General features: G+C 47.5%; 9 protein-coding genes across 9 annotated transcripts; 4 read left to right on the top strand and 5 right to left on the bottom strand.

Annotated features, from left to right (window-relative positions):
• Window positions 1–283: 283 nt before the first annotated feature.
• GLAREA_09652 (uncharacterized protein) lies at window positions 284–1,358 on the bottom strand (the record flags this gene model as incomplete). Its single annotated transcript, XM_008086248.1, has 2 exons — window positions 284–1,168; window positions 1,215–1,358. 2 exons carry the CDS (start codon window positions 1,356–1,358, stop codon window positions 284–286), a joined length of 1,029 nt encoding a protein of 342 aa, XP_008084439.1.
• A 1,031-nt stretch (window positions 1,359–2,389) lies between these two features.
• On the top strand, window positions 2,390–3,480 carry GLAREA_09651 (uncharacterized protein; the record flags this gene model as incomplete). The annotated part of the gene is made up of 2 exons (XM_008086247.1): window positions 2,390–2,550; window positions 2,604–3,480. 2 exons carry the CDS (start codon window positions 2,390–2,392, stop codon window positions 3,478–3,480), a joined length of 1,038 nt encoding a protein of 345 aa, XP_008084438.1.
• Window positions 3,481–4,163: 683 nt separating this feature from the next.
• On the top strand, window positions 4,164–8,002 carry GLAREA_09650 (ARM repeat-containing protein; the record flags this gene model as incomplete). Its single annotated transcript, XM_008086246.1, has 2 exons — window positions 4,164–4,247; window positions 4,283–8,002. The coding sequence occupies 2 exons, from the start codon at window positions 4,164–4,166 to the stop codon at window positions 8,000–8,002; spliced, it is 3,804 nt and encodes a 1,267-aa protein (XP_008084437.1).
• A 369-nt stretch (window positions 8,003–8,371) lies between these two features.
• Window positions 8,372–9,467, bottom strand: GLAREA_09649 (NAD(P)-binding Rossmann-fold containing protein; the record flags this gene model as incomplete). Its single annotated transcript, XM_008086245.1, has 2 exons — window positions 8,372–9,365; window positions 9,421–9,467. 2 exons carry the CDS (start codon window positions 9,465–9,467, stop codon window positions 8,372–8,374), a joined length of 1,041 nt encoding a protein of 346 aa, XP_008084436.1.
• A 1,020-nt stretch (window positions 9,468–10,487) lies between these two features.
• On the bottom strand, window positions 10,488–12,734 carry GLAREA_09648 (uncharacterized protein; the record flags this gene model as incomplete). Its single annotated transcript, XM_008086244.1, has 1 exon — window positions 10,488–12,734. One exon carries the CDS (start codon window positions 12,732–12,734, stop codon window positions 10,488–10,490), a length of 2,247 nt encoding a protein of 748 aa, XP_008084435.1.
• A 1,895-nt stretch (window positions 12,735–14,629) lies between these two features.
• Window positions 14,630–16,813, bottom strand: GLAREA_09647 (uncharacterized protein; the record flags this gene model as incomplete). The annotated part of the gene is made up of 7 exons (XM_008086243.1): window positions 14,630–15,620; window positions 15,667–16,001; window positions 16,050–16,162; window positions 16,210–16,363; window positions 16,413–16,493; window positions 16,545–16,673; window positions 16,730–16,813. 7 exons carry the CDS (start codon window positions 16,811–16,813, stop codon window positions 14,630–14,632), a joined length of 1,887 nt encoding a protein of 628 aa, XP_008084434.1.
• A 619-nt stretch (window positions 16,814–17,432) lies between these two features.
• Window positions 17,433–18,214, top strand: GLAREA_09646 (HesB-like protein; the record flags this gene model as incomplete). The annotated part of the gene is made up of 2 exons (XM_008086242.1): window positions 17,433–18,129; window positions 18,177–18,214. 2 exons carry the CDS (start codon window positions 17,433–17,435, stop codon window positions 18,212–18,214), a joined length of 735 nt encoding a protein of 244 aa, XP_008084433.1.
• Window positions 18,215–18,536: 322 nt separating this feature from the next.
• GLAREA_09645 (Dimeric alpha+beta barrel) lies at window positions 18,537–18,972 on the bottom strand (the record flags this gene model as incomplete). Its single annotated transcript, XM_008086241.1, has 3 exons — window positions 18,537–18,692; window positions 18,748–18,858; window positions 18,907–18,972. 3 exons carry the CDS (start codon window positions 18,970–18,972, stop codon window positions 18,537–18,539), a joined length of 333 nt encoding a protein of 110 aa, XP_008084432.1.
• Window positions 18,973–19,679: 707 nt separating this feature from the next.
• Window positions 19,680–20,539, top strand: GLAREA_09644 (HAD-like protein; the record flags this gene model as incomplete). Its single annotated transcript, XM_008086240.1, has 2 exons — window positions 19,680–19,699; window positions 19,747–20,539. 2 exons carry the CDS (start codon window positions 19,680–19,682, stop codon window positions 20,537–20,539), a joined length of 813 nt encoding a protein of 270 aa, XP_008084431.1.
• Window positions 20,540–21,331: the final 792 nt, after the last annotated feature.

Here is a 21,331-nt window from a genome sequence, read left to right as displayed (position 1 = left end):
GTATATTGTTCAAGATGCTTGCTAGGCTGGTAAATCATTTGCATCACCATGTCATATCCTAAGCCTTAGATAGCCATAGTTGAGCCTACATATATCGAATCTGACGCAGCCGTTACCCATGTACAGCTGCTACATGACCTAGCCCTAGACTTGCCAGGCTGAGGCAGCTTCCTAAGCAAGATTCTCGCCTGGTATCATTCCCAGATCTCTTATTTTACTCCTAGGCCTATCGACCAGCGATTTCATGTCCCATATAAATCGTAACTATAATTCCAAAAGTCGCTTATTTCCCACGAAGCCTTTCCACATCCCTTTGTACTTCTCCAATCTCTTTTCTCAACTCCCCATATACCCTAGCAATCTCTCTCATAACCTTTTCCTTTTCCTTCCCACCCTCATCCTCTTTCCTCCCTACCCCATAACCCCAGAGTATCCTTTCCGCACTTCTCTTCCTATCACTCAGTCTCTCTCTCGCATCCCTTAGATTCTCCTTGTATCTCCCCAGAGCTTCTACCGCCTCGGGTGTGTATATCATTTTCTTCGCCTTCACACACTTCGCTCGAGCTTCGAGCTCTACTTTTTGGGCCTCAAGTGCCAGATAAGTTATTTGCGTGAGGTAATGCCGTTCGAGAGATAAAGATCCATGTTTCGAGGTTTCGAGAAGCTGGATTGTGATGGCTATGGCATCTTGATAGGCTTGCAATAAAGTAGTCGTTTGTGTGGTCAGGGCGCTTCGTTGCTTATGAAGGGCGAGCCGCTTGGTGTCTATCTCCTCCTGCAGAGCCGCAATACTCGGATACAATTTCGGTATCGAACGATGTATAAATGAAGGATTCGTTGTCGGTGAGAGGACGCGCGTGAGTGCAGAAGCTTGTGTCTGTAGATGGGTGGAAAGCAGAGAGGCTATGTAGGGCAGATGTTCTGGTAATGAGCGCCATTGCGGCGTTGATTCCAGGAGTTTGATATGTGCAAGTGGTATCTGTGTTGCTGTAAGGCGGGATGTAAGGAGCAGGATAAGTTCAACGAGTTCTGACGGAAGTGGTTGGGGTGGAGGTCTAGGCTGTGTTTTTGATGGCTTTGCGACAGGCGGGGTTGAGAGATCTAGATTTCGCAGACCTGAAATCAGGAATTTATCTTTCGCAGAACTTGCTTGTGCTTTTCTAAGCGTCTTGTAAAGTTAGAACTATGGTGTCGCTGCTGGAATGGTTACAGACTAGTTGGATAACGGCCCGCTCCTTTTGAGAGGGGTGATTCGTCGTAGAGCCATCTGAGTTTAGGATGTTGTTCGTAAGGTTGGCATAAAGAGCAGCAAATTTCGGATTCGATTGGAGAATATGGTTGTCTACTGGGGGTATCATTGTAAAATTCGAGTGTTGTGGACGATTGTTTTGGTAACAACAAGGCTGAGGGACTGGCTGCTCTCGGGTTGTGGGGTAGCTTTTACTAAGTAGCGAATCGGTGAATTGAGAGCTTTCAATTGAGCTAAACCTTAAAATTATGAGTGGAAGCAAAAGCTTTATGGTCAGTAAATGGAACATTATAGCAGACTGTGGAAATTAGTTTTTTTCTAATTGAAATGTCGGGGATAATCTGAACAGTAGTACGAAAAAAGTTACATTTATTAGCTGGAAGACCGACAAGGACCCCAACATCTAGTTATGGAGATGGATAAGGCCTAAAATAGCAGATGTGTTGAGCTACCCCAAATCTCTCATAGCTAAGAAATATGTATCGATGGGGACGAAATAGAATGTACCAACATGTACTCAAGACATCCTTGATAGGAAGAGAGTAGCTATTGCAGTGGGCGGCCATGACACATTCTGCATGATGACCGAGGTTCTACAGCTAATCGATGTCCTAGACCATTGCATCTTTTCCCCAAAATATTTTCTCAATTGGATGGCCAAATAAGAGGATATATAAGGCTGAGCCACAGATGATTATGAATTATCAACCAAATGCAACAGGCTGAGGAGCCGAGAATGCGTACGTAAACGAAGCAATTGCATGAGCTCCGTGTCCCGTTCAACCAATAACCAAATACAAATGGTCCCAAAGCAGCAGAATAGATTGGGGCGAGTCGTCCCGGCCAATCAAAGGAACAGAGGCTTGAGTGTCAGACAGTGTCTGTGATTTGGGTCAAGCATTTTGATTGCTTCAAGACGGGGGACTGCGCCGTACACTAAATGGCGTTTTCAATTCTGCTGACGTTCTGAGCCAGGCTGTGTACATTTTCAATTGACGGACGTCTTTCTCGAAGAGGGTTTTCCATATTCACGGTCCTGTATAAACAAACGAGGCTTGCGACAGCTTTTGACAAGTACAACATTATTGAGAAACAGTGAAGAAGGATATCTCAAACGTCTCAGCCAAAGAACATTTCAACATGGCCTCGGACAATGGCTCAAAAGCATTATACGAACAAGAACGCGATTTCCTCGCTTCTCAAGCACATCTCATGAGCCAACCCGGGACGTCGTCTATTCCCCTAGATCCATCAAGTCCAACAACACAGGGACCTTCTGGCTATAACCAACCTTTACCGATGTAATCACAATTCCTTCACAGCAATGTCGAAACTTTACTGACACTCAGAGAAGAGTCGGCGACAGACCACCATCATATGTTGGCCCGGTTCGGCGCACTTCAACCTCCAGTACCCAATTAAGACCTGTTCCTCTTATCAAGGAGTCTAGCTGGTCAAAATTCGAAGTTCCCACCAAAAAGATAGATTTGTCTTCAGGTTTTGCGTACGATGAGAGACTAGCCCCGCTTCGAATTTCGCACGAAGAATGGTACCAATTCAGCAGCGAAATTGGCATTGCTGCCAAACTCACGCCCGGTGAAGACTGGGCTGCTTGGACAGCTGGTATCACGACTGGCACCCTTGCGATCCCTTTCCTCCTCGTCTGGGCTCCCAAATACGGATACCGAACAGGGAAATTCGTCCACAGAAAATCTGTCCAGAGCAATGTTCAGAAGAAATTGGTCGGCGATGGAGAACTGCGCAACGTTTTCAGGAAGTGGAACCAGAATGTGTTCGCGCATAAAGGATTTCAGGCATGGTTGGAGTTGCCAAGCGATGAGAAAGAGATCAAGCCCTCCTCCAATGCCACCAAAGAAGAGAAGGAAACACTCAAGAAAGAATTCGAGACATCGAAGAAGTTCAAACTGTTGATCCTGCCCTGGGACGGTTCGGATATGGGACCTACGAGCATGGGAATGCGTACGAGACAACCCAGCGTCCGTAATATTGTTGAGGCTGACGGCGATCAGATCCAAACAACGAGTCCTACTAACATTATACCTCCTCTGTCCGAGGCGCCGCCGCCAGAAGCTGAACATTACGCTGTGAGCCCGTTGTCGACTTCAACAAGCCCGCAATTTACGACGAACCCGAATCCTTTGCCGAGAACGATCAGTCGAAAAGAGCTGGCCGTTCACGGTGGGGAAGTAAGACACGAGATGGCGGGATGAAATAAAATTGCAGCTGTTGCTCGATTCAAGATGGACATAGTAATACCTGATTACACCAAAGACATCGAGTGTCCACAAGCAATGCGTTCTTGATAACGCATGTACAGGGTAGGGTACCACTTAACAGCTCAACTCTTGAGCAAAGTTTGATTTGTCCCGAAGTTTAGCTCCGTGGTCTCCTTCTCTGCGATGGTATGAAGTATATAGCCACGGTTTCTTCTCCTTGTGGTTGTAAGCATATATCCATGATCGTTCTCCATTTCTTCGCGAAATGATGGGGCACTGCCCGGTGGTTATTCTCCTACTGGGGCCTTGACGCCGATTTGTACATAGAGAGAGACGCGCGAGGAGAGTCTCAAGGAGACTGTGGTCGGATTGCGAAAGAATGCTCTTTCTGCTGTGAAAACAGCCGTGAGTGAGAATAACCGATAGGAAGAAATTAAAATCAGGATATACAAGTAATTTGTTGGAAACTCAAAGCGTGCAAAACCTGGAATAGAGCGTCACATGACTACCCAGTTGGACAGCGTCAGCAGCTACGGTGGGCGCAACAGACCCTATGCGCTATCAGTTATCGGAGAAAAATAATTTTTATCGCAGCTGCAGTGGAGTCTTGAACCCATTCCAGCACGACGACGATTCAATTGAGAAGCCAGGCGCAAGAGCCCGTATAATTCTTCACCATGTCACTAGAAGAAAAGCTCGACAAGATCCGATCGCCAAAGCTACAAAGTCAACAACAGGCAAGCCGCACCTCCCACTACTCTGTAATTAGTTGAACATTGCTGACCGTCAAGTGCAGACTCGGGTTGTGTTGGCCGCTGTCGAAGACACACTCCGGGACCAAAAAACAGAACCGTCGCCAACGGGATATTTCGCTGCTCTGCTGGCCCTCCTTCGAAATGCCGTGTCTGCCACCTCTGTGAATAAAGACTTGGCTACTTCAGTTGTTTACTTGCTGGATGTTGTTACTCCATACGCCCCACAACCCCTCCTTCGATCGAAGTTCTCACAAATCCTCACCAACCTCGCCCCTGCGTTGACGTTTGCGGAGGCAGATGCCCCTCTGCTTCGGCCCTCGATAGGATGTTTGGAATCTTTACTTATTGCACAGGACTCGGCGGCATGGGAACTGTCGCATACACAAATCGGTCCGCGGCGGGCAATAGCTGGACTTCTGAATTTAGCAGTAGACCATAGGCCGAAGATCAGAAAGAAGGCGCAGGAAGCAATTACGAATGTCCTTAAAAGCCCGCCTCCAAGCCCATCCTTAGACCATCCTGCGGCCGATATGTGCGCAGAAACGGCCCTCAAGAGCTTAAGTGATCTTGCGACCCTGTCGAATCAATCCAAGAAGAACAAAAAAAATGTGTCATCCGAGCACGAGCCGGCGTTAATACACGCGCTTCAATTAGTAAAGACGGTTGCTGCAGCTTCGGGTGGGTGGCCAAGCAAAAAGATCGAGCCGCTGTGCGAGGTCCTCCTACACATTTCCAAATCGAGTAACGAATACATGGCGATGGCCGCGTTTGAAATTTTTGAGATTATCTTTGCGGGAATGGCGGAGGCAACGTCCTCTTCCAAACTTCCCAGGCTTCTCGAGGTCATCTCAGAACTTCGTCCCTCCCAAAACGACTCCCAACTTCTACCACCATGGATTGCAGTCATCTCCAGAGGTTACGATGTATCCGCACAGGTGGAACCCGAAGAGACGTTTCAAAAGCTACCCGAGCTGTTTGATATGATTGCATCTTTTCTCACTTCATCATCCCACAATATTCGTGTCTCAGCATCTGAATGTTTGATCTCATTTATGGCGAATTGTGTTCCAGATTCGGTTTTGTCCGAGCCTTCCATATATGACGAAAAGGTGTTAGAGAAGCTTGCAAAGGCTGCGGTTGATCTTTTGAGCGTAAAATACCAGGCTGCTTGGATGGAATCGTTCAGTGTTATGGGCGCCATGTTCGACGGTCTGCGCTGGCAAGCCGATCCAATTCTAAAAGATGTTGTTCAAACAATTGGCGAGCTTCGCGGCAACGACTCATTTACAGGAAAGAAAGAGGCAGACGAGATTATTGGAAAAGCTATCCGGGCTATGGGTCCCCAAAGTGTACTGAGCATCCTTCCGCTGAACCTGTTAAAACCAAAGCCTGGACAACCTGGCCGAGCTTGGATGCTACCCATTTTGCGTGAATACGTTAGCAACACCAACCTTAGCAACTTCAAGACCGAATTCGTACCCCTGAGCGAAATGATGTTCCAGCGAGTTATAGACAATGGCGACGCAGAGAAAACGATGGAGATCAAGATTTTCGAAACACTAGTCCAACAAATATGGGCGCTCCTTCCGGGCTACTGCGATTTACCTCTCGATCTGATTGGCTCTTTCGACCAACCTTTTGCTGAGCTTCTTGCCAACCTCTTGTATCAACAAGTTGGGCTGCGTTCCGATATCTGTAGGGGTCTCCAAACTCTAGTTGAATCGAATAAGGCAATACTATCGATCGAGGGGGAGGAGGATATTGTTTTGCAGTCCAGAATATCCAAAGTTACCGCTCAGAAGAATATCGACCATCTTTCCGGGTTTGCAAGCAATCTGCTTGCTGTTCTTTTCAACGTCTACAGTGAGACTCTCCCTCAACACAGAGGTCACATCTTGCAGTGTATCAATGCATACCTAAGCATTGCTCCAAATCAGGAGCTCATGGATACTTTTGAAAAGGTCACCTCAATGTTACAGTCTTCCCTTGCAGAATCTGGGGCACAAACGCAGGCCGAGAAACAGAAACAGAAAGAGCAAAGTGGAACCAGCAAAATGCCTCCAATGAGCCATACTTTGATGGATCTGGTTATCACAATTTCCATTTATTTGTCACGAGAAAGTTTCAGCACTCTGTTCAATATCGCATCACTTATAATAATCATGGACAGTGATCCGCAGTTGCAGAAGAAAGCTTACAAGCTAATTCCAAGACTCGCCGAATCTCCAACTGGCAAAGAGGCTCTTGCGGAGCGTAGCAATGAGCTCCAACAATTGCTTCTGAATAGTGCCGAAAAGGTTTCCGCTCCTGCTCGAAAAGATCGCTTATTAGCAATCGCCACACTTATCCCGTTCCTGCCAAATACGTCTCTCCACTTCATTCCATCTATTCTTTCTGAGGTTGTCATATCTTGCAAAGAGGTGAACGAGAAAGCACGGACAACCGCTTTTGACCTGTTGATATCCATGGGGGAGAAGATCGTTGCAGCCGAGGGCTCGATCATTGATAATAGCAAAGTACCAAATATGCCAGATGACGCGCCAACAGTTTCTGCAAACCTGGAAGAATATTTTACTATGGTCAGTGCTGGGTTGGCTGGATCCGCGTCTCACATGGTTTCGGCATCTATTACTGCTTTGACAAGAATACTGTACCACTTCAGGCAGTCGCTGAAGGTCGATACGCTTGCCGAGCTGGTTGAGACAATGGATTTGTTTCTCACTCATAAGAATAGGGAGATCGTCCGAAGTGTATTAGGCTTCGTCAAAGTTTGCGTGATCAGCTTGCCCACAGAACTTATGCTTCCAAGGTTGAAGACCCTAGTACCAAATTTGATGGTTTGGAGCCATGAACACAAAGCTCATTTCAAAGCCAAGGTCAAGCATATTCTAGAGCGAATGATACGTAGGTTTGGCGTCAATGTTGTAAACCAAAATTGTCCCGAGGAGGACAGGAAGTTGATCACGAACATTCGCAAAACGAAGGAGAGGAACAAGCGACACAAGGATGCTGCAAAAGAAGCCGGTGAAGGAAGCGACGAGGATGGTGCAGAGCCCTCAGGTGGCAAGAGAAAAGGTCATTTCGAGAGCGAGTATGACGAAGCAGTTTATGGTAGTGATGATGAATCCGATGGCTCTGATATCTCAGACAACGAAGTGCTGGGGAAGAAGAGAAAAGCCGCAAAGAAATCTGGAAACACATATATCCACGAAGAAGAGGACGAGCCCCTGGATCTCCTCGATCGCAGGGCTCTCGCAAATATCTCGACTACTAAACCACTCAAGCAGCGTCTTCCTGGGAAGAAGACTAAAGCCAAGATGGACCTGGACGGGAAACTTATCCTTGGCGGTGATAGCGATGATGAGGCAATGATTCTCGACACGCCTGCCGACGGCGGAGCAGAAGATGATGAGGGCGGTGTGGGTGCATATGTCAAGGCTATCAAAGGCCGTGATGCTGTACAGAGAGGAAGGGGAGGTAGACTAAAGTTTTCGAATAAGAGAGGGCAAGACGAAGATGATGAGATGGACGTGGATGAAGCGGATGTGAAAGCTATCAGGAAAACAACTGGTGGTGATTCTAGGGGCAGCTTTAGAGCTGGCAGAGGTCGTGGCTCACAAAGAGGCGGCAGTGGCAGGGGCGGCATTGCGAACGGCAGGAGAGGATTAGGTGAAGAAAAAAGACACGGTAGTTCTGGAAATAGAGGTGGTGGTCGTGGGGGTAGAGTGATGAAATCGCCGAGAGGAAGAGGTCGGAGATAGTCTTGTGATGTATATTTGAAAATGATACCTTTGATGTTGGGATAAGCAGAAATGCGTTTTGTCTGGATTACAATTTTGGTGAGTTGTAATTAAACTAACTTGTCAACAGTTATGATGTTTTCTCGTATGACAAACAAGTAACGCCAGTAATTCTTGAAGCAGCTTCCCGTGATTTTTCAATTACTCCAGTATAAGTTGACATATCCTTCGCGAAGAGCGAAAGAGCAGCCGCTGGAAATTGGAGGTCACTAGATTCTGTTCTCTTCCACCTGAACTTCACAAGATCAAGTCAATTGTTACAGCTCATTATGATTCAGCACATGTAAAGTAGTTTCATTACTCTTCACAAAAGATTAAGCTATTATTCTATCACGCCATCTTCATAGGACATCCCTTATCCACACTCTCCGTCTTCGTCTTACTAGCCACAATCTCCTTTGTCAACCGCATCAAATTCTCCGCCAAGCTGCCATCCTTATCCTGGAACAGCTCGCTGCCTGGCTCCGGAATCGCAGGCGGACAGATATACTCTCCGCTCTTCTCGGTCTTCGTAGCCGCATACATCGAGCTCACACAACCCATCCAGAAGTCCTTCTTGAATGGCTTCAAACCAATGGCCATCGCGGCGCCGGCAATGGGGTATGGCTCGTAGATGTCTTGCGTGCTCATGGTGGACTCGACGACGCCGGGGTGTACGCAGTTTGCGAGGATGTTGGGGTATTCGGAGTTTAGGTGCTTGGTTAACCATTTGGTGTGTAGCATCGTGGCTAGTTTTGCACGGCCGTATTGGGGATTCGGACCAAGATCTCGGTTCAGCTCGTCGAGAGATGCGAATTTAGTGTCTTTAGGTGTGAATTCGTGTGCGTTACTTCCTACGTTGACGATTCGTACGGTGTGTCCGTTCTTGGCCGTGCTCTTCATCAGAGGTTCCAGGTGACTTGTCAGGATGGTGTGGCCCATGTGGTTGACAGCCATGTGTCTATCCATTCCATACTCGGTGAGCTGATATGTCATGATTCCCCTCGCGGCATCGTTGATTAGGATGTCAACTCGATCCGTTTGCTCAGCAATCTGGCCAGCCACCTCCGCAACTTTATGCCAGTCACCCATGTCGCATTGGAACCATGTCATCTTTCCTGCTGCTTCGGGAGAGATGGTGCTGCTGACGTCTGACTTGGCCTTTTCGAATACTTCCTTTTTCAGGGAGATGATAAAGACTTTGGCCGCACCGTGGGCGAGGAGGGTGTGTGTGCAACCATAGCCAACACCTTCGCTGCCACCGGTAATGACAGCTACCTTTCCAGTCTGATCTGGGACATCTTTCTCGAGATCGAACTGATATTCAGGTTTGGCGAGGCTGTGACTGTAGAATTTATTAGTCCATGTTACACGTTGTATTATGATTCAAACCAACATACCTGAAGCCACCAAGGTTCTCAGCGATAGTGTTCTTAACAGCTTGCATCTTGCGAGTGGATTTGTTATATCGGAAATTTGGGATAGCGAAGGGTTTATTTCTAAAATAGTAGTACAAAGTAAAGGGTACTTCTTAACTTATAACAAGGGTCCTACCAGATCTCGAGCGGCCCTGCATAATACATGTCATGACCTACCGATTCGATGACGTTGAGACGTCTATTCTGGAAGCACTTTCGTGCCTGTCCTCACGAAACTCCAATGGATCCGAGTTTTTGGGTGACCCCCTCGCCCTTCCATCTCTAATGAGCGCAGAATGATTGGGCGAGATGGGTTGTGAGCCTACCGCTGCATTACTAGTTCTGACTTGCAGCGATGGGAATCTCGATGTCGATGCAGTGCGAGGCTAGGATGAAGTCATTCCGAACACGTGATTCGGGCTATCTCCTTCGAAGGACAAAGACATCAGTGGACTCGTGGAGTGGGATCTAGATCTTATACGGGCACTGGAAATTGGAATAAGTTTGGCAGATAGACAATTTACGTATTCTAGGTAGGTATTTTTGTCAGGCAGGCTCAGGATTAGAGTTTGCATATAGGGAGGGCGATTTGAGGTATGACTGAAAACCAAATACCTTATTAGTGGTTAAGAGATAGAATTTCGAGGCTAAAAAGAAAGTGGTATTCGAGGTTTCAACGTAGGCAAAGAGTGCAATTGTAGGGCATCTAATTAACAGTATCATAGATGTCCATTGTGCTAAACTACTCCTCAAATTCTAAATGATGTTTTCTGGTTCCATACAGGTATAATGAATATCTCCACTGCCAAAATAACCTCCAGACTTAAAACGTCTCCCACTCCATGGCTAGCTCTTTGATCCGAGGTTCCCCCCATAGTAAACAAAACATTAACGTTATGAAAGAGTGTATGTGAATTAAAATTGGTGGGCTCGCAACCAACCAACCGAAGTACCCAAGCATGCACGGTCTGATAAACGGGTATACCCAAACTCCAAATTCACATGTTCCGCATGAAACGGAGATACAATTACTAATCAATCTGGATCCTCTATCTCTTCTCATCGATGAATCCGTAGCTGCTGCTCCTCGAGTGACTAGGGTGGGCATTGACTTCCACGTTTCGTTGTGCGACACCGTGGTGCACGTCGTGCTTCTCGTCGTGCAACGAGTGGCGATCTGCAAATGGATCGCGATCGTTCATATCTGGTTGAGTCGCGCTCAGCGGTCCACCGAATGTTGGGAACGTGCTGCCATTGTTTCTCTTTGGAGAACGTGGTGTAAGTGCGCCTCGATTATCGCCAGTATAACCAATAGGTCCGCCTTCAGCGCGAGTCTTGTCATTGGACATCATAGCAACTATGACACGAACCAACGCAATTAGCACGATAAAGAACCACAGCGCAATGAGGCAGGCCGAGATTATTGCTTCGATGCGTAACCCGTCCTTCAATTTGTCTGAGACCTTGGCGATGGCAGATGTGATACCGTCGCCGGTCACATCTCCTGGGTTTGCAAGGAAGGAATCGTCAGCCGTCGAGTTGGTGAGCGACGCAGCAGCGCCGAGAGAAAAGACATCTGGTCGGAAAGTCGGGAAGTCAACATGTGCGTGGTCATGAACCCAGGTGAGTCCCTTCTCTATGCCTGCGATCTTGATGCCAATGAGGCAGTTTACGAGACCTTGGACATGGCCAATCAGGGGTGTACCACCAAAGGTAGCGTTCAAAGCTTCGTTCATCTTGTCGGTGAATCCATTGAGCGTGCCGTTGACCGCTTCCGTTGAGGTTTTGACCCAGCCGAATAAGTCCTTGTTGACCTGTGCTCCAGCGCCAAGTATGACCTTGTTGGAATCGGTGGCCCAACTTTCTGAAGCGTTACCCATCGCGTAAACGACCTCGTCAGCGAAACCTCCAACCTCCTGTGCGATGGCTGGAACTTCCTTCTGGACGACTCGCAGAATGATGAGTTGACATATACAGCTGAAAAGACCAGCGAACCCAAGAGCAAGCACGAAGAGCGCAGGTATCGAGGTAATGTAGGCAAAAAACCACCGAGTAAGTATCTGGGCTTTGGTGCTTTTAAACCTTGAAGCGACTTTGATGCCAAAATTTGAAGTGTATGGACGTTGAACAATGTTGGTGATATCTAATCCATCATACCCATGCTTTCCAAAAAATAGTGCTCGCCTTTGCATGGTTCTATAACGCTTGATCTCGAGCCAAGCCATGGGAAAACAAACGGCGACGGCAGCAATCGCCAGGATAACGACAAAGGCAATCTTGGTTTTCTCCACGGTCTTAAAAAGTCCGGTAAAGAAATCAACGATTTTGCTATTTCCTGAGCAGAATGTCAAAGCCTTCTTCTGCGGGACTGGGAAGACTGATCCATCGAAATTGTATGCTGGAAGCGACTGATTGATGAGCTTCTTGATTTCCTCGAATGGGAGCCGGATGATGCTGTCAGTAAACTTGTGGACCTCGTCGAACGTGGGGATCGATGCGTTGAGCTTGGTCAATTCCTGGTTGAATTTTGTGGGGTCGACTTTGATGCCGTTTAGCTTATTGATGCCATCGGTAAAGTCGATCTGGGGTGGCTTGGCACCAAGGCCAGGTAAGCTGATCTTGCCCAGCAAGTCGTTGATCTTGTCCTGGAGTTGCTTGCTTTCGTTAGCAATATCGCCAGTGAGATCCTTAATCTCCTTGGTGAAGAAATCAGTAACGTCCTGAATCAATCCGATGGCGGCGGACAGACTGCCGCCAATGACAAGAGTAATAAGGCAGACATATGTGGAGGTCAACATATTGATGTAGAAAAGAATGATCTCTTCGACGCCGGTGATGGTAAGTAGTACCATCTTCATCAGTCCCTCAACAGCGTTGGTGATGCCATCAGCCGCCAATGCATTGACGCCTTGGGAGAGATAATGTGGCATCGATGCCATGGCACTGCCGACGTTCTCGACGCTGCTGCAGGCGGATAATGCTTCGTCTTTGGCTGAACCGATGGCTTTGTTGATATCTCCAATAGCGAGGAGAAGGCGTACGATGATGAGAAGTAGTAAGATGGTCCATCGGTTGATCCAGACTTGCGATAGTCGGGCTCGAAGTCCTAGATAAGGTGTGTAGTAGGGTACTGTGGAAGGAGGAGGAGCGGCCTCCTCTGTTGCGTAGTCGTGCATCTCATAGTTGGCGGCGAGGGATGCTGGGACGGCTGGGTAGCCTTGGGTTGGGGGGTTCCTCGTGGAAGACATCTCAGTGTGAGACGCCAGGAATGATCTAAGTCCATCCAGTGGAGCCATTTAGTCTGTGTTTCTATGTTTGAGATGTTGTGGGGAAGTTCTCTGAGGTTGTAAAAGGAAGATAATGAAGAATGAGTTGTGAATATGGTCGAGGCAATGGTGTGAGTGCGAAAGCGGAGGAAGTAGAAATTAATTATTCGATCGGCAACAAAAGTATGAACGGTGAATAAAATTAGACAATGAAACTATTCCTGAATAGCTCCTTTGTTCTGAATGGAATGGTAAAGGAAACAATGACTATTATGGTTGGGACAATAATAAGGAAACTCGTTAACGGGGGCACGTGAGCAAGGTGCATGTGAATAACAGACAAAGCAGAGCGAGTCAAACGGGCAGCGACTTACACTTAATAACCAACACACACAAAGCACTCGACGATTGACGAGATGAAGCGAGACACAAAGACGGCTTTGTTTCTAAATTGCAGGCCCGGTCGTAGGTCTATTTGCGACGATGTGGTATTGACTCGATTTCGTTTGATGGTGGAAGCGCATCCAAAAATAGCCGCTTTGACGAGGAGAGGTTCTCAGCCAGTCGATTGTCGGCGCAACGACGAGGTCGCGACGGAGTAGCGGGAACGTCGAGGCGGCTCAACAAAGGAAGAATATACTGGTGATACTTCGTGGTCGGTTCATGTGGAGTACAAGAGGTACACGGTCGGTACGAAAGGGCGCGCGTGGGTATATTTGGTATACTTGGTATATTCGTGGTGGTGTTGCTCCCAAAATTGACTTGCACAGATTCTGATATTGAAGACTGCAGCTGGTAGTAGCGGTGGAAAATCGTCTGCAAGGGGACACCGAGGGGGAGCTGGATGTACTTGATGGTGTCCATCTTTCGAAGCAGTCGCCTTCAGGTGCTGGGGAGCGACTTCCTTTATTCGACTCGTCTCAGTGATAATTGATTCTCTACTCTATCGTCCAACGTGGAAGCTGCTCCGACGCGACCTGACGACATGGCGGTTGGATGAAGCGTCTGTTGCCGAACGAGGCGGTGCATCTGGGAATAAGATACGAAGTTTTTTTCAAAAGAGCTCAATTCCTACCGTTGTTTGATCAAGCACGAATGAAGGAGAATATTCTGCCAGTGTGAGGTGAGGGAGAAGCGTGCGCTGGGAAGTTGGATGCGGGAATCAAGGCTTTTACCCACCCACCGCTCTAACCCCGCCAATGGCATTCACCCTCAAATCCAGGGTCCAACCCGAGCATCGACCTCGCTTACCACCGACTCCTTCTGCTCTCACGAAAACCGGTTCTCCTTCCCTGCCGCCAGCTGCGATCTTCTACCGTCTATCTAAACTCAGAAATAAAGACGGCAGATCAGGACAAGAATTAATCCCGAGAAATGTACCTCGTGCCTTGCTGAGATTCAGAGTGACATCCAATCGGTTGCATTTGAGCGACGGTCGTTTCAAGCTTCTTCGCTTGGCGGTGCTGATTCGCTTGCCGCCGTTCTCTCCCCCAAGTTTTTTGAACCGCCGTGCCACGAGGCCACCCAGACGCCGCCAGCTCTAAAGCTTCAATGCCAACAAGAGGTGGCATTCCCTGCAAGATCTTCGCTACCGTCCACAGTTGCCTAGCCTGCCGTCGCCAGAAAAATGAGGCTTCAACAAGTAGTTATCATTTGTCTATCTCCCTACATCTCGTGGTCCTTTTCACCGCCCCGGTCATGGCCTGATGCCAACCGTGATACCCGTCAATGATGATCCAGCTCTCCGACTAACCCTCCTTTGGCCGGCGCCCTGCTGGTATGAGCATCGCCTCAGCTTTTGCCCCTCCTTTTCCACCATACTCGCGAAGACTGGTATGGCAGGTACTTCGTCTTCGTGAAGACTGGTCGAGGCCCGCAGGCCTCCAATGTATCGTACACTAGAGCTCCGAATACCTCGTGTTTATTCAGCCATCTACAAGAAGCGTCTTCACATCCGCCACCGCAGCTCGAGCTATCTTCTTTAAGAACACCCTTTCATCTGCTTCTCGGTATTTTTCCCAGCCATCGAGTCCCTCTTTGGCTTGAATACTAAGCGTCTCGTAGCCCTGTTTGATAACGCCCGCAACCTGGATGTTGGTGAGATGTTTTCCTCTCCTACCTTGGCTGCCGTTCGCGAGAAGCTCCTTGTAATGTTCCGTGACACTAATCAAGGTGCCGATAGAGTTGTTTGGTCGCTTCCCTAACTCATAGCTGTCCCGAAACTTTACCAGGATTTCTCCCGTCTCAATCAACTTGTAGAACAAGTCATCGTATGCTGCAGGATTTAGGAGAAATGCTTCACCAGCTGACAAGGATAGGGCGATCAAGTTAACAAGATCGTCAAGTAGCGTATCAATATGATTGAGATTTTTCAGATCTGCTGTGTATGTAGTGAGAAATCGGACAAGCGAGAGAAGAGAACGGAATAGCTCTGCCCAGTGGTAGACCAATCGCGTGCGCGATCGCGATAAATGAGAGATGAGCCGCAAAATGATTCCAACGCAAAGAATATAGAGGTCAACATCCAGACGCCTGCGTAAATTGTGGTTTATCCCATCAATCATGGTGTCCAAGATACTAGCTGCAAGCATCCTTTCTCCCCGAACTAGGGGTAGATACGGTTGCCTCTGTCTGCACAATCTCACAGACATTTTACTCTCGTCACTGCATATCCTCTTGCAGAGGACTTGATCTTCAATCAAGAGTCGAAGGATTAGGAGGTTGATGTGCGAATACTGAGACGTCCGGAACGACGAGTGCGCATGTTGCAAAAGATACGAAGTAAAGGACACAAAACTGCTAATTGGCGGTTCCGATCCCTTCTCCGCGGGAAGAGTGACAAAGTTGAAACAAAATAGCTTGTTTGCATGTGCGAAATCGTATGTTGCAAGGAGGACCGCCGCCTCACTTCCTGGCCTTTGATCAATTAGCATCCGCGTATGTCATGGCAACGTGAGCTTACAGTCTCGCGAACATTTCTTTCGCTGCTTCAGGGTCAATGGTAGGTTTAGCTGTCTTTGCGCCAGGTGCCACTGAACCAAGGCCAATCATACTAAGGGTTGTGCTAATCGACCATCCCTCTGGGAGATCTTCCTGGATTGCGATATATCTCCCCCGGGATGTAGCGCACGTACTACCAACGGATCTAATGATCTTTTGAATTGTACCCTCGTTGACAAAATCGTCGAGTCGTAGTCGATATGGATTTTGGAATTCGAATTTGTTGTAATTGGCAAGAAGTCCAAGGAGGGTAAACGGTTCGAATGCGCGCGAGATGTTTTCGGAATCTTGAACGTACTGGACATAATTTAGATCCTAGGCTGGTTACAGGGCGACTGTGCTTACTTTCATTAGAGATGGGAAGAGATCTCTATGTGTAAAGTAGGAGAGAAGACTGGTCTGATATGCGCCAGAAACGACAGCGAGCGCAACGTCGATCGCTTTTTGTCGAATTTCAACTAGTGTTCTTTTAGCAATATCCCAACGTATGCCTCCAAGTTCTTACGAGTACGGCCAGTCCTTATTGTAACCTCCAACGCAGCTACGAAATCCGTAAATATGGCATCCACATCGTCTAACCCAGCCAGGACATTTATTATATCTGAGCTTGCATTATTGTATTTCTTAGGAAGTACAGAAGCGAGAAACGCCGTGATGGTCTGTCTCGTTAGCCGTGTCTTGCGGCCAGATCACTAAGAAGGTTCTTACGTCCAGGGCGTGAGCATCTGCCGGAGCGGTTCCTGTCTTGACGCAAGATATAGCCCTTGAAAAGAGCTGCCGTGTTTGATTCTATATCGACATCAGGCCCCGACCCCTTTTCGTCACATTTCGGCCTCGTACCTGGAAGTGGAGTAAATCATCTGGGCTCAGCTTATCCAGAATCTTGTGTAATGTTGCCTTGTCTGGCTTCAAGGCAAAAAACTCCCTCCAAAACCCTTCCGTTTTGTCAACTTCGTTTTCCTCGTCATCCTAAAAAAATGGTTAGGCTCGGGAAACTGGCATTTTCTATAACGCAATCGTCGCACCTTGAACAAAGCTTCGTAGAGCTCGACTACTTTCTGTTGAAAAACCTCAGGCCGAGCCTGTTGGGTGAGCGGTGAAGGCTCCATCGATCATGGCCGTCAGAGGAGAGTGTTCAGTCAATTGCCAGCTGGGATTTTGTGCGGTTGCGAGATTTAGTTTCTGTGAGACAGCTGCGCGTGCTTCGTGCACATGCGATTACGTTTGACCCCGATGCCATCAACTTTGCGTGTGCATGGGTAAGCCCGTACCGAACTAATGCCGAAAGGACTTAGCACGTGCTTAGCTATCCGGCGCCAGGGGGCCAGCGCTCGAAGGTTGTTCCGCTCCGATAGACTATCCTCTTCAAAACCACCATTGACTGGCAAAAGGCTCCGAGGCTTGATGGAAATAGAAAGCGTTCTCAGAATCCCTTCCCCTTCTTACTGTGATCAAGGAAAGTTGTTCGTTTTTCCAACTGTATTACAACACGCAGTTCTAGCTTTAAATCCATACGCTGCCACGATTGATTCCCCAGCTGACAATAGCTGTCTTATGATTGGGTAGACAAATCGTCACATTATTCAGCTTAGTCGGACGATTTAGAATCGCATCATTGTCCACACAGCCAAACCAACAACCTTCACCGGTCCTCAAAACTGAACCATCTTCAATGTTACCAATGTGTACAACATCTATCTTTACCTGAACCTTCCTCATATCGTCAAAATGTCTGTACCACGGGTACTTGCACCGCTGACATCATCCTCAACACTGGTACTACGATTTGCCTCACACTCCAGAATCTCTTCAACCTGGCCATGTCAACATGTTCTTCGCACATTCTCTTCCTCACAGCCTGTGCAGACCTCATCGAAACGAAAGATGCAAACCAGTACAGCATACCAGCCCTATCCTATGAACAATCAACCTCCGCCACCTCGAAATACTGGGATCCCCGACACTTCAATAGCCGGCGGCATACCACAGGTCAACGATACTAGACCACCTAAAGATGCGAATGGGTTCGATTTCGGGGAACCTAAGCCAGTAGAAGCTTCGACTCTGAGTCTGCCCGAAGTCGAGGCGCAAAAATCTCAACCGGCAACGAAACCTCGCAGATACAAGTTTAAACCAACCAAGGCAGCTATGAAACTCACATCAACTGCCGTTGATCAGCTGCGCGCAATGCAAGACGAGCCGGATGCGAAGATCATCAAGGTGGGCGTTAAGAATCGGGGATGCAGCGGTTTGGCGTATCACCTCGAATATGTGGAAAAGGCGGGACCATTCGACGAAGTTGTAGAGCAAGATGGCGTAAAAGTTCTGATTGACAGCAAGGCCCTTTTCAGTATAGTAGGAAGCGAAATGGATTGGGTGGAAGACAAGCTGAATCAGAGGTTCACTTTCACAAATCCAAACATAAGTAGGTTATGTCCAAATATTGTCCACTTCCCTGCTAACAATTTACAGAGGAACAATGCGGTTGTGGCGAGTCTTTTATGGTGTAATATTATAATAGTTATACTGTCGGTCCTCCATTATTGTGGCGTTATACCAGCATACAGGCACATTGGGCGGCGTTGGGCGATTGGATACCACTCTCAGAAAGAGAGTTCTTTATATGCATACAATTCTTATGACTGAATAATGAAACCCATGTTGTTCGAACCTCTTGATATTTCCAACCGTCATATTTGCTGGAACTCATCCTTCATTATGGTTATTCTCCATTTTTGTAACCTGTTCATCTTCACTCGTCCGCAACTAACTGCTGGCTCAGCAGCAAACCCGTACTGGGCATGCCATTTCCACCCATAATCCGCCATCACCCTAATATTTCCCCGGCTCATAATCCACCACCCTCACATTCTGTATAATCCCATCCAAACTCTTCACAAAAGCCAGATGTGCCGGATCCTCGGTCAAGTAGTATTTTCTATCCTCCTCGCTCGCGAAATGGCTTACGAATCCATGGGAGAACCCGCCCTGCAATTGCACAATTAGTTTGAAACTGCATCAAGGAAGGAGGGGGACTTCCTACTTGATGGCCCTCTGGCGAATTGTCTCTGCCTCCTGAGCTTTCGAGGATATAGGGACGGTTCGTCCGGGGATGGACGCAGTCGGCTTTCAAGGCGAGCATGCGACGGCAGACCTGTGGTCTTCTTAGTTACTAGGTCGAGAGGTGGGGGGACAGGCTCACATCTTGGATTACTTCGTGTTCAGTGGTGGGTTTGAATTCGAAGAGGACAATGTGGACGAGTGTCATGATTGAGATGGGTGTGGGTGGGTGGATGGTCACATAGTTTTGCTAGGGATTGTTTTTCTTTTGTTGCGCTGTCGCGGGTTTGGTAGAGGGGTGGCCGAAGATCGTATGATGCTAAGAAAAGCACCCAATAGAAAGGTGAAGTGGTTTCAACGTCATCCATGGTTGTTGATGATTAGAAATGCATACTTTGAGCATACTTTCTACAACAAGATCCCTGAAACTTATGTGTTTATAAAAGAACTAGTCTGATTGTATATTAAAATGCTGCCAAAACTCCCTAGTCGTTCAAAAAGATACCCCATGATTGTACTTTAGGATTAAATTCATGGAGCTCGAGCAAAAAGTACCCCGCGATCGCCAAGACTTTCGTACAATTCTGTCTTCGGAATTTATCCCACCTCAGTTGTGTAGGACACTTTTATAAGTCCTGCATCAGATCACCAAAAGAGCCATAGAAGAGACCGAATAAGAGTTTTCGGATTGCTTAAGAATACGCTCTTGGTTTCAAATCAATCCAGCATAACTTGTCCTGCTTATCTAGCAGGAACAGTAGTGCACAGGTCTGAGTCATTCGCCGTATCTGTTACATGTTTATCATTTTTATATCATGAGATGCTGAAACGGAATTGAGAATCATAATTCTAATTACGTCAAGCTCAAAATCTTTAAAGCCCTACAAAAACAAGAAGGGACAACAAGTTACCACCATGGCAACACCAAGAACAGAGTAAGGAAACCCCCTTATCAGTTTTTCATACTTCTAACATCCTTCAGCTTCCCGCCAGTACGGGCATGTCTTTTTGACATGGACGGTCTTCTGATCAACACAGAAGACATTTACACAATAGCCCACAACATAGTTCTCGCATCATTGAACTCCGGTCCCATGACCTGGCCGATCAAAATGCAGCTCCAAGGGCGACCTGCCCACCAAGCCATCACTCTCCTCCTCGACTACTTCAACCTCACAGACAAAATCAGTCTCGAGGAGTACACCGCCAAAGTCCACGAGGTGCAAGAAATAGAGTTCCGAAAAAGCATCGTGTTACCTGGCGTAGAGAAACTCCTCGGCGATTTGAAGAAAAGCGGAATTGAAATTGCGCTTGCCACATCGAGTGGGAGAAATCATTTTATCATCAAGACCGAGCATATCAAGTCTTTATTCTCGAATTTCAGACCGGAACATCAGATTTTAGGCGATGACCCGAGGATACCGAAAGGAAGAGGAAAGCCAAACCCAGATATCTATCTAATCGCGCTGAAAGCTATCAACGACACTTTACCTTCTGGTACTACGCCAATCACACCAGAAGAATGTCTTGTTTTCGAAGACGGCGTGCCAGGTGTAGTTGCAGGGAGAAGAGCGGGGATGAGGGTCGTGTGGGTACCTCACGCTGGGTTGGCGGGTGAGTTGAGAGGAAAAGAGGATGAAGTCCTCGCGGGGCTGGCGGAGGGGAAAGGGGACGATAGTGGCATCGAGGGCAAAGTGGGAGATGGGTGGGCCGAACAAAGGGTCACGTTAGAAGATTTTCCTTACGAGAAGTATGGAATGAAGATCGAGGCGTAAAGAGGCGCCAGAAACGAGTTCGTACTCAAAACAACATGTTGAATGTGTAGCCAAACAGACGATTAATTGATGTTTCGTTTGAAGGGGAATAAAACTTTGTAGTAAACTCAATTGTAGACCATCACTGCATAATTTCCACTGGCAGCCGGGTTCAAGCGGTGCAGAACAAATGAGACCAATAAATACCCATCGGCAATTGTGTCTAATATGAAAACGCATCACCAGTTGCAGTCAGATCACTAAGTGATTTATGGATTTTTTTGTTAAATTCATGCTTCCTCTCAAGCCGGTTCGCTGCCCAAAAAATGCGCCACAAGGTATTCATACCAAGCTGACGATGCGCTTCGTAAATATCGGCTTGAGCAGCTGCAAATAAGTCCCCTCTTTGACCCAGTCATTCCCCGTTATCTTCGTCCCCCATCATACAAACAGAGTGCGTCGCGGTGTTTCCGACCTTGTCGGAGCAGTGCAATTTGAGTATTGCGGGTTATGGTATTTATGATCAGCCCACGTTAAAATTACCCTGCTCTGTTCTCATTCCCGCAAAATGGAAAGAGCATAAGGGTACCATCACGATCCCAATTTAGTTGATTTGTCATCGGAATCGTTTGGAGTCGGTGAAGCCTAGTCGACGAATGCTTGCCGAGCAAAATAGCTCCGTGGCCATAGTCGTCGCGTAATTATGTAGGACTGAAGCCAAGTTGGCGAATGTGAAAATGTTAATATACATTGATAAATCGACAATAGAATGCGTGATGTTACAGTCCGCTGGTAAACCCGGACCCGATCAGA

Source organism: Glarea lozoyensis, assembly GCF_000409485.1.
Source record: "Glarea lozoyensis ATCC 20868 chromosome Unknown GLAREA4, whole genome shotgun sequence".
Lineage (NCBI taxonomy): Eukaryota > Fungi > Ascomycota > Leotiomycetes > Helotiales > Helotiaceae > Glarea > Glarea lozoyensis.
The sequence above is the reverse complement of the archived record's forward strand: the minus strand, read 5'-3'. Positions and strand labels throughout refer to the sequence as shown.